Here is a 15,550-nt window from a genome sequence, read left to right as displayed (position 1 = left end):
CTTTATCTAATGTTATGAGAAAAATAGAAACACGTTTAAAATTGAGAGAAAAACATTTACCAACAATTTAAATGAATGAATTATATTTCTTCACCGTGTTTTGGGATTTAAATCCATCAAATGTTCCAAAACGTGGAATGAAAATTCACACTTTTTTGCTTCCGTTGCTTTTATTCTGAAGGCGTTTAGTGACTTCTGCTCGTTACGTAAACAGTAAAGATGGCGGTCTGCAGTGTTCGACACGTCCTCAGTCAGACTCTGAGCAGGTTCAGGTGTTCAGGACGTCACGTGACTCTACGGGGCTCACCGGGAAGGTGAGTGTGTGACGAGAGACAGGTACACGTAGAGAGAGACAGGTACATGTAGAGAGAGACAGGTACATGACGAGAAACAGGTACATGACGAGAGACAGGTACATGACGAGAGAGACGGGTACACGTAGAGAGAGACGGGTACACGTAGAGAGAGACAGGTACATGTAGAGAGAGACACGTACACGTAGAGAGAGACAGGTACGTAGAGAGAGACAGGTACATGTAGAGAGACATCCCAAGTCTCTTATTTGTCATCTCCTTTCTTGGTTTCCTTGCTAGTGAAGGAAACGTGGATGAACCCTAAGTGTCTTTCTGTTGTCTCTTCTTCTGTAACTTCTATCAGCGCTGTGACATCACAGGCTGTGAGGGACAAATGCTCGGCATGCTGGGTAAACGTGAGCCAACATGAGTCCATCGGGAGACACTTCCTGAAGGGAGGAGGAGGAGGAGGAGGAGGAGTGCTGTGGGTGGCCGTTGGTACGTACAGTCACACATCATCTCTTTACCCGTTAAACTACAGTCACAAACCTGTAGATTTAAAGCTACTGCCCATTAGTGTGTGTGTATATATGTGTGTGTGTGTGGGTGTGTGTGTGTGTGTGTGTGTGTGTGTGTGTGTGTGTAGCTTTCTCCTTCTTCAGTACTGATGAAGACCAACGAGATGAAGCTCAGAGGAAAGAGGATGAGATGATCCTGCTGCTGAAGAAGGCCAAGGTAGTAGTAGTAGTCCTAACAGTCCTCTCTCCTCCAGCTCAGTAGTAGTAGTACTAGTACTGTAGTATAGTACTAACGGTCCTATCTCCTCCAGCTCAGTAGTAGAAGTACTAGTACTGTAGTACTAACGGTCCTCTCTCCTCCAGCTCAGTAGTAGTAGTGCTAGTAGTACTAGTACTGTAGTACTGACGGTCCTCTCTCCTCCAGCTCAGTAGTAGTAGCGCTAGTAGTACTAGTACTGTAGTACTGACGGTCCTCTCTCCTCCAGCTCAGTAGTAGTAGTAGCACTAGTAGTACTAGTACTGTAGTACTAACGGTCCTCTCTCCTCCAGCTCAGTAGTAGTAGTACTAGTAGTACTAGTACTGTAGTACTAACGGTCCTCTCTCCTCCAGCTCAGTAGTAGTAGCACTAGTAGTACTAGTACTGTAGTACTAACGGTCCTCTCTCCTCCAGCTCAGTAGTAGTAGTACTAGTAGTACTAGTACTGTAGTACTAACGGTCCTCTCCTCCAGCTCAGTAGTAGTAGTACTAGTAGTACTAGTACTGTAGTACTAACGGTCCTCTCCTCCAGCTCAGTAGTAGTAGTACTAGTAGTACTAGTACTGTAGTACTAACGGTCCTCTCTCCTTCAGCTCAGTAGTAGTAGTACTAGTAGTACTAGTACTGTAGTACTAACGGTCCTCTCCTCCAGCTCAGTAGTAGTAGTACTAGTAGTACTAGTACTGTAGTACTAACGGTCCTCTCTCCTCCAGCTCAGTAGTAGTAGCACTAGTAGTACTAGTACTGTAGTACTGACGGTCCTCTCTCCTCCAGCTCAGTAGTAGTAGCACTAGTAGTACTGTAGTACTGACGGTCCTCTCTCCTCCAGCTCAGTAGTAGTAGCACTAGTAGTACTAGTACTGTAGTACTGACTGTCCTCGCTCCTCCAGCTCAGTAGTAGTAGCGCTAGTAGTACTAGTACTGTAGTACTAACGGTCCTCTCTCCTCCAGCTCAGTAGTAGTAGTGCTAGTAGTACTAGTACTGTAGTACTAACGGTCCTCTCTCCTCCAGCTCAGTAGTAGTAGTGCTAGTAGTACTAGTACTGTAGTACTGACGGTCCTCTCTCCTCCAGCTCAGTAGTAGTAGTACTAGTACTGTAGTACTAACGGACCTCTCTCCTCCAGCTCAGTAGTAGTAGCACTAGTAGTACTAGTACTGTAGTACTAACGGTCCTCTCTCCTCCAGCTCAGTAGTAGTAGCACTAGTAGTACTAGTACTGTAGTACTAACGGTCCTCTCTCCTCCAGCTCAGTAGTAGTAGTACTAGTACTGTAGTACTAACGGTCCTCTCTCTTCCAGCTCAGTAGTATTAGCACTAGTAGTACTAGTACTGTAGTACTGACGGTCCTCTCTCCTCCAGCTCAGTGTCTCCAGAGGACAGCTCCAGGCAGCCTCTGGGCTGCTCCACCAGGCCGTAGTCGTGGCTCATCAGACCCACAACCATCAGGCCGTCATCTACGCCTACAGTCTGGTAAACAGCCTCTCTCAGCTCTCAGCTGTCCTCAGCTCTACAGCTCTCTAACCCTCACCCTCATCCTCAGATGGCGAACCTGGCCTACGTTCAGGGTCAGCTGGACCACGTGAGTACCGCCCCCGTATGACTCACCTTTGTCACTATGGCAACGGCAGCAAGACAGCTGGTTGTCCTCTTCGTCCTCTCAGGCAGAAAAACTCTTCAAAGCAGCGATGAGCTTCATGCTGTCAGGAGGAACTCCAGAGGTGTGTGTGTGTGTAAGAGAGAGAGAGTGTGTGTGTGTGTGTGTGTGTGTGTGTTTATGTCTTCACTCACTTCCTGTCTCTTTCCAGGACGATAACGCTGTCATCGAGATGTCTCTGAAACTCGCCACCATCTACGCCGAACAGAACAAGTAAGTTTGAACCGTTCAAGTGCCTGACCTCTGACCTCACTTCTTGTCAGAGAGGTGACTGTGGGTACTTCTCAAGTCTCTTAATTGTCGTTTCCTCGCTCCTCGCTTGAACCGGAAGTTGTTTCTGCGCCGCCATATTGACGGCCGTCCCAAAGCTCTAATGTAGCTCTGAGGATCGAGGATCAAGGAGGGAGGAGGGACCTCGGAGGAGCCATGAGCGAGGAACCACGAGAACAGACTTCCAGGAAGTCTTTTAACGGCCGACACGCCCCCTCATTGGTCATCAGTCATGTGATTGGACGCTGCAGCCGATCGGACTGATGAGATTTTGTTCAACATGTAAACAGTGAAGACAGATCACAGAATAAACTCAAGCTTTATATTTGATTAGGATTCTGATTCAACATCTGGTTTAAATAAATGTTCATTGTAGACTGAACAACAAAAGGACCACAAACAACTTTCTACATTTATTAGAAAGATTTGTGTTTTCATGATCTGATGTTTCCCTCAATAACTTTATTATGAATACAATTAAAGTCAGAGAGAGCTGGAGAGACTAAACCCTTTATATATATAGATATATATATATATATATATATTAGTGCTGGGCAACGATTAACATGTTTAATCACGATTAAGCTCATTGTTATGGCAAAGTTCAATAATGAATTAAAAAGTAGTGTATTGCGCACTTTTATTTTAAAAGTACTGCTATATGAACAAAATGTCAATAACATTTGGTTCACGAGATGCAGGTAGCATGTTTTATACTTAATGTGAATATAATTCATACTTTGTTGGCATCTTATTCTGAAAACCGGATGTTCGTCTGAAGAAACCGGATGTTGTCTCACGTTAATCTTTCCGCTAACTTTCAAAGTCCTTCGCTCGCTCCCGATCTGTGCCGTTTAAATGCGTTTACGGTGAATTTCAGCATATAGGTGCACTAACATGTCAGTGTCTGCTGAGTTGACCACGGAGATCTGAGTGTCTGCTGACTTTACCGCAGCGATGTCCAGTAGTCTCCAGGGAGAGCAACAGCTGGTGCAGCTTCTCCCTTTATTTCTACCCCCCCTAGACCAGAAGCGGAAGTCGCCTTTTCTCTACGGCAACCCTGAAGGGACATCATATCTCCAATACAAAACGATAAACATGAGACAGTCTGTTACAATAATAATGAATTAGAAATACTTACCTGTTTTTTGTTGTTGTTGTTTTTTAATTATTATTATTATTTTTTTTCCCATCTCAAAAGGCTCAAGGACACACACACACACACACGTTCACACACACACACACACATACATACACACCTGACTATAGGATGTTTGCTGGCTTTTATCCCACTGTTCTTGTCATCCTCTTGTTGTTATGTATATGTATCGTCTCTTGTCTTTCAATAAAAAAAAAAAATAAATTATAATAAATTTAAAAAATGCGTTAATGCGTGGTAAAATAATTGTCGGCGTTAATTAATGAATGCGTTAACGCGATAATAACGTTAACGCGTATATATATAAATATATATATATTTTTTTATCATCATTTCATTCAGTCACGTGAGGCTGTTCATTCCTGATTGTCGGGTTTGATGAGTTTTATCATTTAAGTTTAACAATAATCATATTCTGGGTTATTTAATAATGACGCCACAATCTGAATTTCAAAACGTACAGACGCAAATAATTCATAAATAAGACGATTGCATTCCGCCGGTAGAAATGGATCCTGTGCTTATAAACAGAACACAGGACACAGTTTGTTAACACACTACAGAGAGAAACACCTCTACAGTGGTGATTACTGTGTGTCTTTATTAGTTATTAGTATTATTAGTTACTGTTATTAAGTACAGTGATCATGTGAACAGACACTAACTTATCAAAAGTCTCTCCAGCTGTTAAAGCCGACTGACAGCTGATCAGCTGTGATCATCAGCACCGTCATCAGAAACAGACGTCGCTTCACGTGATGCAACTGAGGAAAGGACGTCTCATGTCTCCTAAAACATATTTCCTCGTTTCCTCTCTCCTCGCATGGTTTCCTCCATGCATCCCTGGTGGGAGGGACTAAGACGCAAGGAAAGGACGCAAGTGAGGGAAACGGGGATGCAGTTAAGGGTACTTGAGAAGTACCCCGTGTGTGTGTGTGTGTGTGTGTGTGTGTTTAAGGGCGCAGCTTGCAGAGCACGGGTTCAGGTTCTGTACGGAGTCTCTGGAGGCCAAACTGCAGAAACATAAAGAAACCCCTGCAGAGGATCGGACAGGTGAGAAGAAGTCATGAAGGACTGCTTATTGTTAAAGAACCCTGAAACAAGTCATGTAGGACTGCTTATTGTTAAAGAACCCTAAAACAAGTCATGTAGGACTGCTTATTGTTAAAGAACCCTGAAACAAGTCATGAAGGACTGCTTATTGTTAAAGAACCCTAAAACAAGTCATGTAGGACTGCTTATTGTTAAAGAACCCTAAAACAAGTCATGTAGGACTGCTTATTGTTAAAGAACCCTAAAACAAGTCATGAAGGACTGCTTATTGTTAAAGAACCCTAAAACAAGTCATGTAGGACTGCTTATTGTTAAAGAACCCTAAAACAAGTCATGAAGGACTGCTTATTGTTAAAGAACCCTACAACAAGTCATGTAGGACTGCTTATTGTTAAAGAACCCTAAAACAAGTCATGTAGGACCGCTTATTGTTAAAGAACCATGAAACAAGTCATGAAGGACTGCTTATTGTTAAAGAACCCTAAAACAAGTCATGTAGGACTGCTTATTGTTAAAGAACCCTAAAACAAGTCATGAAGGACTGCTTATTGTTAAAGAACCCTACAACAAGTCATGTAGGACTGCTTATTGTTAAAGAACCCTAAAACAAGTCATGTAGGACTGCTTATTGTTAAAGAACCCTAAAACAAGTCATGTAGGACCGCTTATTGTTAAAGAACCATGAAACAAGTCATGAAGGACTGCTTATTGTTAAAGAACCCTACAACAAGTCATGTAGGACTGCTTATTGTTAAAGAACCCTAAAACAAGTCATGTAGGACCGCTTATTGTTAAAGAACCATGAAACAAGTCATGAAGGACTGCTTATTGTTAAAGAACCCTGAAACAAGTCATGAAGGACTGCTTATTGTTAAAGAACCCTACAACAAGTCATGTAGGACTGCTTATTGTTAAAGAACCCTAAAACAAGTCATGTAGGACCGCTTATTGTTAAAGAACCATGAAACAAGTCATGAAGGACTGCTTATTGTTAAAGAACCCTAAAACAAGTCATGTAGGACTGCTTATTGTTAAAGAACCCTAAAACAAGTCATGAAGGACTGCTTATTGTTAAAGAACCATGAAACAAGTCATGAAGGACTGCTTATTGTTAAAGAACCCTGAAACAAGTCATGAAGGACTGCTTATTGTTAAAGAACCCTGAAACAAGTCATGTAGGACTGCTTCTCGTTAAAGAACCCTAAAACAAGTCATGAAAGGACTGCTTCTCGTTAAAGAACCCTAAAACAAGTCAGAGCAGAGCTGCAAGAATGTGCCAATAAAGTTCAGTCAAACTTCAAAAACATCAATGTAGACAGACTGAAAGACAGCCAGATTGACAGATGTATGGCAAGGCAAGTTTATTTGTATAGCACATTTCAACAACAAGGTAATTCAAAGTGCTTCACATAAAACCAGTAAAAGCATCAAAACATAAGGCAAAAGAAAAGGAGATTTAAAATAATTAAGAACATTCATTGAAACAATAAAAACAGTGTAAGAAATAAAATACAGTAGTAAAATGCAGAAATGCAGGAAATTGATTAATATATTAATTGAATGTGGTTCAATTAAAGGCAGCAAACAGAAAAGTCTTCAATCTTGATTTAAAGGAGCTGAGGGTCTCAGCAGACCTGCAGCTTTCTGGGACTTTGTTCCAGATATGTGGAGCAGAACAACTGAACTCTGCTTCTCCATGTTTAGTTCTGACTCTGGGAACAGAAAGTAGACCGGTCCCAGATGACCTAAGGGGTCGGGATGGTTCATAAGGTAGCAGCAGTTCAGAGATGTATTTTGGCCCTAAACCATTCAGTGCTTTATAAACCAACAGCAGGATTTTAAAGTCAATTCTTTGTTTGACAGGAAGCCAGTGCAAAGACCTCAGAACTGGAGTGATGTGATCCACTCTCCTGGTCTTAGTGAGGACTCGAGCTGCAGTGTTCTGAATCAGCTGCAGCTTTCTGACAGACTTTTTACAGAGACCTGTGAACACACCGTTACAGTAGTCCAGTCTGCTGAAGATAAATGCATGGACAAGTTTTTCCAAATCCTGTTGAGACATAAGTCCTCTAATCCTTGATATATTCTTCAGGTGATAGGAGGCTGATTTTGTAATTGTCTTGATATGGCTGTTCAGGTTGAGGTCTGAATCCATAACTACACCTAGATTTCTGGCTTGGTTTGTGGGTTTTAACATCAGTGATTGAAGTTGAGCGGTGATTTTCAATCGTTCGTCCTTGGTACCAAAAACAATTACTTCTGTTTTATCTTTGTTTAATTGAAGAACATTCTGGCACATCCAGTTGTTGATTTGTTCAATGCAGTTACCCAGCCCTTTTATGGGATTATAGTCCCCTGGTGACATAGTTATGTAGATTTGTGTGTCGTCTGCATAATTATGATAACACACTTTGTTGTTTTCCATAATCTGAGCTAGTGGAAGCATGTAGATGTTGAACAGAAGAGGCCCCAGTATTGAACCTTGGGGAACACCACATGTCATTTTAGTCAGCTCTGATGTGTAATTAGCTACAGACACAAAGTATTCTCGGTCCTTCAAGTAGGATTCAAACCAGTTAAGTGCTGTGCCAGAAAGTCCCACCCAGATCTTTAGTCTTTCTAGTAGTATGTCATGGTCGACCGTGTCGAATGCAGCACTGAGATCCAGTAATACTAAGACTGAACTTCTGCCATTGTCTGTTTAAGTGGATGTCGTTGAAAACCTTAACAAGAGCAGTTTCAGTGCTGTGGTGCTGTCGAAAGCCTGACTGGAAAACATCAAAGCAGTTATTTACGGCCAAGAATTTGTTCAGCTGTTGGAAAACCGCTTTTTCAATTATTTTACTTAGAAATGGGAGGTTTGATATTGGCCTATAATTTTTCATTGTTGCGGAGTCTAAATTAGCCTTCTTTAGGAGCGGTTTAATAACTGCAGGTTTTTAGGGCTTGTGGGAAGACACCTGAGAGAAGGGACGTGTTTACAATGTGTAAAAGATCAGTGGTCATGCAGTTTGAAATATTCTTGAAGAAGTGTGTTGGTAGAATATCCAAGCAGCAGGAGGATGACTTCAGATGTTGTATAATGTCTTCCAGGCTTCTACAGTCGATTGAATGAAATTGTGTCATGATATTAGAATGGATGTTATTCAGAGAAGGGGACAATACATGTCCTGTGGTTGGTGTGGAGGCACTGACTGCTTGTCTAATTTTCTGAATTTTGTCAGTAAAAAAGGAGGCAAATTGATTGCATGCCCAGGTGGATTGGAGCTCAGCAGCTACCGACACTGGAGGGTTTGTTAGCCTGTCGACGGTAGCAAATAATGCGCATGTATTGTTATTGTTTTTGGTTATGATGTCAGAGAAGAAGGACTGCCTTGCATTTCTAAGTTCCAAATTATAATTGCGAAGTCTCTCTTTATAGATGTCACAGTGAACCTGGAGATTAGTTTTTCAACACCTGCGCTCAGCTTTCCGACACTCTCGTTTCTCTATTTTGACCAGCGTAGCATTTCTCCAAGGAGGTCTTTGCTTACCCGAGGCAACCTTCACTTTAGTGGGTGCAATGGCATCAATAATATTTTAAACTTTAGAATTGAAGCCATCTACAAGCTCATTGACTGAGATGCAAGAGAGGGCTGGTGTGGAGGAGAACTTCTGAATAAATAGTTCACTGGTGTTTTCAGAGATGTAACGCTTCGTCATAACCTCGGTTTGGACATTTGTGTGCAAGGAGATTGCACTCTCAAAGAAAACACAGAAATGATCAGAGAGTGCAACATCAGTCACAGCGACCTTGGAAATGTTTACACCTTTGGTGATGATTAGGTCCAGAGTGTGCCCCCTGTTGTGGGTGGGTCCTGTCACATGCTGAGTCAGATCATAGTTATCAAGGACACCACATAGTTCTCTAGACCCTCTGTCCTGGGGATTATCAATATGGATATTAAAATCACCAACAATAACAACACAGTCAAAATCAATACAGATTATAGACAGCAGTTCAGTAAACTCATCAAAGAAGGTTGCACAGTATTTAGGCGGTCTGTAAATGTTTAGGAATAAAGCTTGAGTGGAATTCAGAGCCACATATTCAAAAGAACTAAAATGACCAAAGGACATCTGCTTGCATTGAAGATAATCATTAAATAAAATAGCAACTCCACCTCCTTTCTTATGTGCTCTTGTTTCACTCATGAAACTGAAGTTGTGAGGTGTTGATCCAATAAGAACAGCTGCACTGTTATCTTGATTTAACCAAGTTTCAGTTAAAAACAAAATATCTAGTTTGTGCCTAACAATAAAATCATTGATTAAAAATGATTAATCATGATGTAAAGAGACAGAGGGACAGGTGGAGAGACATACAGGGTAGAGAGACAGGGAGACAGGTACATGTAGAGAGACAGACAAGCTGTTATGTGACTCTGTTGTTGTTGACTTCAGAGGAGCAGGAGGCTCTGAGCAAGGAGACACGTCTTCTGCTCGGTCTGTGTTTCGACTCGCGGGCTCGATACAGAGCATCAACGTTGCACCTGAAACAGGCGGCACAGGACTACCAAAGCGCACTGGCCATCTGCCACCAGGAGCAGGGAGACACACACCCACAGGTAGGACCACAGGGAGACACACACCCACAGGTAGGACCACAGGTAGATACATTCTTGTGAAGCGTCGAGACCTGAACATCATCCTCTTGTCTCACCTGTCAGACTCTGGTGCTGATGAGCGACCTGGCCACCGTCCTGGATTTGCAGGGTCGCCATGATGACGCCCTGGCTCTGGTCCAGCGGGCTGTGGATCTGAGCCGCTCCGCTGGACACCCGGACCAACACGTGCTGCTGGGAAACATGGCCGGCATCCTGCTGCACAAAGGTCAGGGAGACGTCGAAGGTCTCTGAGTCCGATCTGCTTCAGATGGAACCACTCACATGTATGTGGGCGTGGTTTCATCTAAAGGGGGCGTGGCTTTATCTAAAGTGGGCCGGACAAACAATGGAGGCCCACCAGGTACGTAAGGCTCTGATCTGGTCTGAAGGTTCTGTCTGTGGTCCGTCAGGTCGGCTGGAGGACTCAGTGCGGTTCTACCAGGAGGCTCTGGGTCTGGCTCGGCAGGCCGGAGACCAGGAGGCTGTGGACCAGATCCAGGAGGGACTGCAGGAGGTGAAGAAGAGAAGGAGGAACCAGGAGGAGGACAGGAAGGAGGACGAGGAGGCTGCACAGCAGTGATTGGTTCACATTGTGTCGCTGGACAGACTGATTTCTCCTGAGGAGGAGGAGGAGGAGGGGGAAGAGGAGGAAGAAGAAGAAGAGGAGGAGGAGGAGGAGGAGGAGGAGGAGGAGGAAGAAGAAGGAGGGTGGGAGGAAGAAGAGGAGAAGAAGGAGGGGGAAGATGATTAATCAGTCAGTCCACAGCAGCAAACTAGACCTCCAGACTGGTTCCCAGGATCCCGGTGATCCCTTCGACCCTCTGTTCTGTTGTTAACCTCTTTGATCTCAGTCATGCTCTTCAGAGGATGAACCCTGCACATCTGTTTGTGTGTAAAAGTGAAATAAATCTTCTATTGTGACGTCTACAGCTGCATCCTTTGTGTCCACTAGGGGGCGAATAACTACGACGAGTCTTCACCTGATTCAGACAGAAACACACTGCAGGTTACTGTCCTTGTGAGGACTTCATTTATTTTACTTCTATTATTGATTCATTTCTTTAATTAGTTTTCTTTCACTCTCAAGAAGTAACGGTTAATTTTTTTTAAATTTATTATACTATATTGATCCCGGAAGGGGAAATTTGTCTCTGCATTTGACCCATCCCTGTATATAGGGAGCAGTGGGCTGCCAATGACAGGCGCCCGGGGAAATAATAATACTGATATAAATAATAATAATACACATCAGATACTGTGAACCACAAAATACATGAAGTGTGTGTGTGCGTGTGTGTGAGTGAGAGAGAGAGAGAGAGTGGGTGAGAGTGTGTGTGTGTGAGAGAGAGAGTGTGTGAGAGTGTGTGTGTGTGTGTGGTTCCCACAGAAGGTGACGCAGGTGAACTTCCTGTTGTGTTTACTGAACATGTCAGAATAAAAGCACAGTGATGACAGTAAACAAACAGCAGAAACTACAAACAGGAATCTACCACACATATATTCCTGTTTATCTGTCTTTGTGAGGACCCTTGATTACATAATGCTTTACCAGACCCTCTAACCCTGACCCTCTAACCCAGACCCTCTAACCCTGACCCTCTAACCCTGACCCCCTAACCCAGACCCTCTAACCCTGACACCCAGACCCTCTAACCCAGACCCTCTAACCCTGACCCCCAGACCCTCTAACCCTAACCCCCTAACCCAGACCCTCTAACCCTGACCCCCAGACCCTCAGCCCTGACCCCCTAACCCAGACCCTCTAACCCTGACCCCCTAACCCAGACCCATAACCCAGACCATTCTAACCCAGATCCTCTAACCCAGACCCTCTGTTTCCTGTTTATTCATCTATATATTTTATATATATATATATATATATATATATATATATATATATATATTTAAAATGAAGACTACAGTCTAACACACTTCATCATAGTCTGGTAAATTATGAATTTATGGACAATACAGAATAAAACCAGATAAAACGTTTTCACTCTTTCTTTAAGGTAAATGTTCACATATATCTAACCTGCATTAACGTCTCTACGTTCACTGAATTAAAATGGAGGCTCCCTTTTGTTTACATGTTGCTGTGGTGACTCATGGAATTTAAGCTCCATTGATGATTGGTTTTTGTTTTATTCATACGAGCGTCAAAGTGAACTTGTTAAACCTGCTTTCTGAAACAGGGCCCTGAACCCTAAAACCAAGTGTGAACCTTAAAACCAAGTGTGAACCCTGAATCAGGCCGAATGAGAGGGCAACATGTCCAAAATCCTTTGGTCCTCACTATGTAGCCAGTACAAGAAACACACACACACGTGAGAAAAACTGTTTCTTCAGATTTAACTGATGTCATGAACACACACTTAATCACATGTAAACACACACTCACACATTCAGAGGTTAATTGTTGTTGTGCTAACAGGTTCATTAATCACACACACACACACGCACGCACGCACGCACGCACGCACGCACACACACACACACACACACACACAGGGGATGTGGTATAAAAGTATCTGCAGGTTGTTTCTGTCTCTCTGCTGGATGACGACGACTCAACACACTGACCAGGTATGAACACACACACACACACACACACACACACAGGATAACTGTGTTTAAACTGTTAGTTATGAATGAAAACTAGTTGACACGATGAACGTCTAATTTTAACTTTACTTTAAATTATTTTGATACTCGGTCAGATATAAACTGTTTCTACTGAAGTGAATGTTGAAGTTGATCTGCATGTTGATGGTGTTGATGGTCTTTAAATGATCTACAGCAGGGGTGTCAAACTCATCTTCACTCTGGGCCACATCAGCATCACGGTTTCCCTCAAAGGGCCGGTTGTAACTGTAAGACTGTATAACTGTAACTACTCCTAACATATTGTTAAATAACTGTCTCTGCATTTGATTATTGTTTATTCAAGTGTAAAAATATTGTACATGCAGTTATATAAATGTAAAATTATATTTAAGCACATTTCTGTTATTATAACATAAATCATTTTAATTTAGGGTTAAGAAACCCACATTACTCTATCAAAGATCAAACTATTAAAGAAAATAACAGACAAATATCATCAAACACAAGTTATTATATTAACTTTGTTCAAAGCTATTTTTGTCACCTCTCTGCATCACTAATGTCCCTGCCGTCGTCCCGTGCATGGCAGCTACATCCAAGAGCTCCTCACTGAGAGTCAGGTCTGCCTTGAGCCTCTTACAAACACTGATAGATGATGTAACTCGTCTCTTAGCTAGCTGTGTTGTTAGATTGCTGCTAGTTCCTGAACTCGGTCTGCGATGGTGTTTCTTCACAAACTGACATTTGTAAAAGTCTGTATCTGGTCGGAGCTCACCTGCTCACACACCTTTAGCAGCACTGGGCTGTAGCTTCTGTAAATATATTCTGCTGTGATTGCAGTCTGCCTTTTAATTCTTGGACAATTTGATGTTTTTCTTGGAGGCTAAATTTAGCTCCGTGTTTGGTGTCAAAATGCCGACGTGAATTGTATCCTTCATCACCGACACGCATCATAACACAGAAGACAGACCGTTTTTCTCCTTGAAGCACAAACATGTATTCGCTTTCCCATCTTAAATTACATCTTCTTCCCTCTGCATCAATTTTTCTCTTCGCGGACATTTTGGGATTATTTGTCAATCTTTTTCAACTCAATCACTTGTTGGAAAACCTCTTTACGGGCTGTTCCCTCTCCTGTCCACCTGTTTAAAAAAAAAAAGGTAATAACTAATTAACCATATTGTTACCAAGTGACTGTTAGGAGGACAAGTAATCAATGTCCAGCCACGGTGATAATACTTCACAACATGCTATCTCATAATTTCAACTTTCTATCTCATAATTTCGACCATGGGGATATTTTTATTTTCAAGTCTAACTTCTAATTTTTTTTCCAAAATACATTTAAAAAAAACAACTTATTTTTTTATTTTGCTGGTGGATTCGCGGGCCACATAAAATGACGTGGCGGGCCGGATTCGGCCCGCGGGCCTTGAGTTTGACACGTGTGATCTACAGGATGAGAACAGTGATGTAGTTTTGAGGTAAAATAATTATAATTATAAACTTCTTTTACAGTTTGACGTCCAACCTGAAGACTCCTCTCTTCCTGTAGTTCCAGCTGTCGAGCTGCGGGGGGCAGTGTGGAGCTTCAGGTCTCTGAGCCAATCAGAAGAGTCCAATCTCCTCAGCTGACGTGAGTCACTTCCTAATTTTAACTTTTATTATAAAATTGTTGAAGTTCTTCAGGTAAAAACAAGCAAAATGTTTTTTTCTACTTGTGTTTTAAATAAATAAATACTGTTCACTTGATATTACTGCAGTACTTTAAATATATACAAGTACTAAGTGTATTTCAGTCACAATGAAGCTCTGGAACTAAACAGGTGAGTGATGATGAGGTCAGGTGATGATGATGAGGTCAGGTGATTGATGATGAGGTCAGGTGAGTGATGTTGAGGTCAGGTGATGATGAGGTCAGGTGAGTGATGTTGAGGTCAGGTGATTGATGATGAGGTCAGGTGATGATGAGATCAGGTGAATGATGATGAGGTCAGGTGATGATGAGGTCAGGTGATTGATGATGAGGTCAGGTGATGATGATGAGGTCAGGTGAGAGATGATGAGGTCAGGTGAGAGATGATGCAGTTTCAGTCACAATGTCAGACCAAGCGAACACTCTTTCTGTAGCTGTGTGTATGTGTGTGTGTGTGTGTGTGCGTGTTGGACAGCCAGGGGCGGGACTAATGTTGACGGACAGCTAGGTTTCCATGGTGACCTTCAGCTGATCAGGTTTCTGTAGAGAATTAGACCTTTTCTTCACTCTCTCTCTGTCCGCTTTCCTCTCTGTTTCCTCTCCTTCTCCTGCTTTCATCCCACTTCCTTCTTCCTTCTCTCACCCCTCTCTCTCCCCCTGTCTCACCCCTCTCTCTCCCTCCTGTCTCCCCCTCTCTCTGTTCTCTACCTCCCTGTTGGTTTCAGTCTTTGCATTATAATTCCTCTCTTTCAGTGCTGTGAGGACGCTGAGGTAGGATCCAACCACACACACACACACACACACACACACACACACACACACACACACACACACACACACACACACACACAGACAGACATACAGACACACAGGCACACAGACAGACAGACAGACAGACAGACATTAGCAGCAGGTCTCCGATCAGTTGTTGCTCTTACAGAGAAGTAGCGCTCATTAAATATGCAGAACAAGAAAAACTAGAATATGAGACATAAAAAAGTTAAGTTCAGAAGTTTAAATATAAATACAAACAATGAGGCGAGTATTCCCTTTGGCTGCACCTTGTGGCCGTTTATTTCCATCCATACACACATCATGCACATTCACTTCCTGCCACCCTTTAACCCCCCCTGTCATCAGGGTTACGCCCCTTTCCTTAAAGAGGCCCCGTGAATTCGGTCGTCCCCTACATGCGTCCCCCCAGAATTCACCAACTCCCGAGATTAGTCCCAACCATTAATGTCTCGGGGCCCGGATCAACCGACCAGCCCGACTCCGTGTCTCTGGGACCGGAGGCAGGACCACCGTTGAAGGCCCCCTCCGGGTCTTGTCGTGTTGTGGTGGGAGGGCATGAGGCCACCCCCGCCGTGGGGGTTCAGCCAACCGTACCGGTTGG

At 43.0% G+C, this 15,550-nt stretch overlaps 1 protein-coding gene across 4 annotated transcripts; it reads left to right on the top strand.

Moving 5' to 3' along the window:
- Positions 1-161: 161 nt before the first annotated feature.
- On the top strand, positions 162-10,778 carry ttc19 (tetratricopeptide repeat domain 19). 4 transcript variants are annotated; one of them, XM_076077509.1, is made up of 11 exons: positions 162-314; positions 658-791; positions 940-1,028; positions 2,429-2,539; positions 2,610-2,648; positions 2,731-2,787; positions 2,875-2,936; positions 5,111-5,205; positions 9,649-9,812; positions 9,915-10,077; positions 10,262-10,778. In XM_076077509.1, exons 1-11 carry the CDS (start codon positions 220-222, stop codon positions 10,429-10,431), a joined length of 1,179 nt encoding a protein of 392 aa, XP_075933624.1. In that variant the 5' UTR covers positions 162-219; the 3' UTR covers positions 10,432-10,778. The 4 variants fall into 4 exon arrangements, with proteins under 4 accessions (XP_075933624.1, XP_075933622.1, XP_075933623.1 ...); XM_076077507.1 differs by having other exon boundaries at positions 9,649-9,842; XM_076077508.1 differs by having other exon boundaries at positions 940-1,031.
- Positions 10,779-15,550: the final 4,772 nt, after the last annotated feature.

This window comes from Anarhichas minor, unplaced genomic scaffold (genome assembly GCF_050575085.1).
Source record: "Anarhichas minor isolate MPS153535 unplaced genomic scaffold, ASM5057508v1 ptg000059l, whole genome shotgun sequence".
Taxonomy (NCBI): domain Eukaryota; kingdom Metazoa; phylum Chordata; class Actinopteri; order Perciformes; family Anarhichadidae; genus Anarhichas; species Anarhichas minor.
Note: the sequence above shows the minus strand (reverse complement) of the source record. Positions and strands in the feature narration are given on the sequence as shown.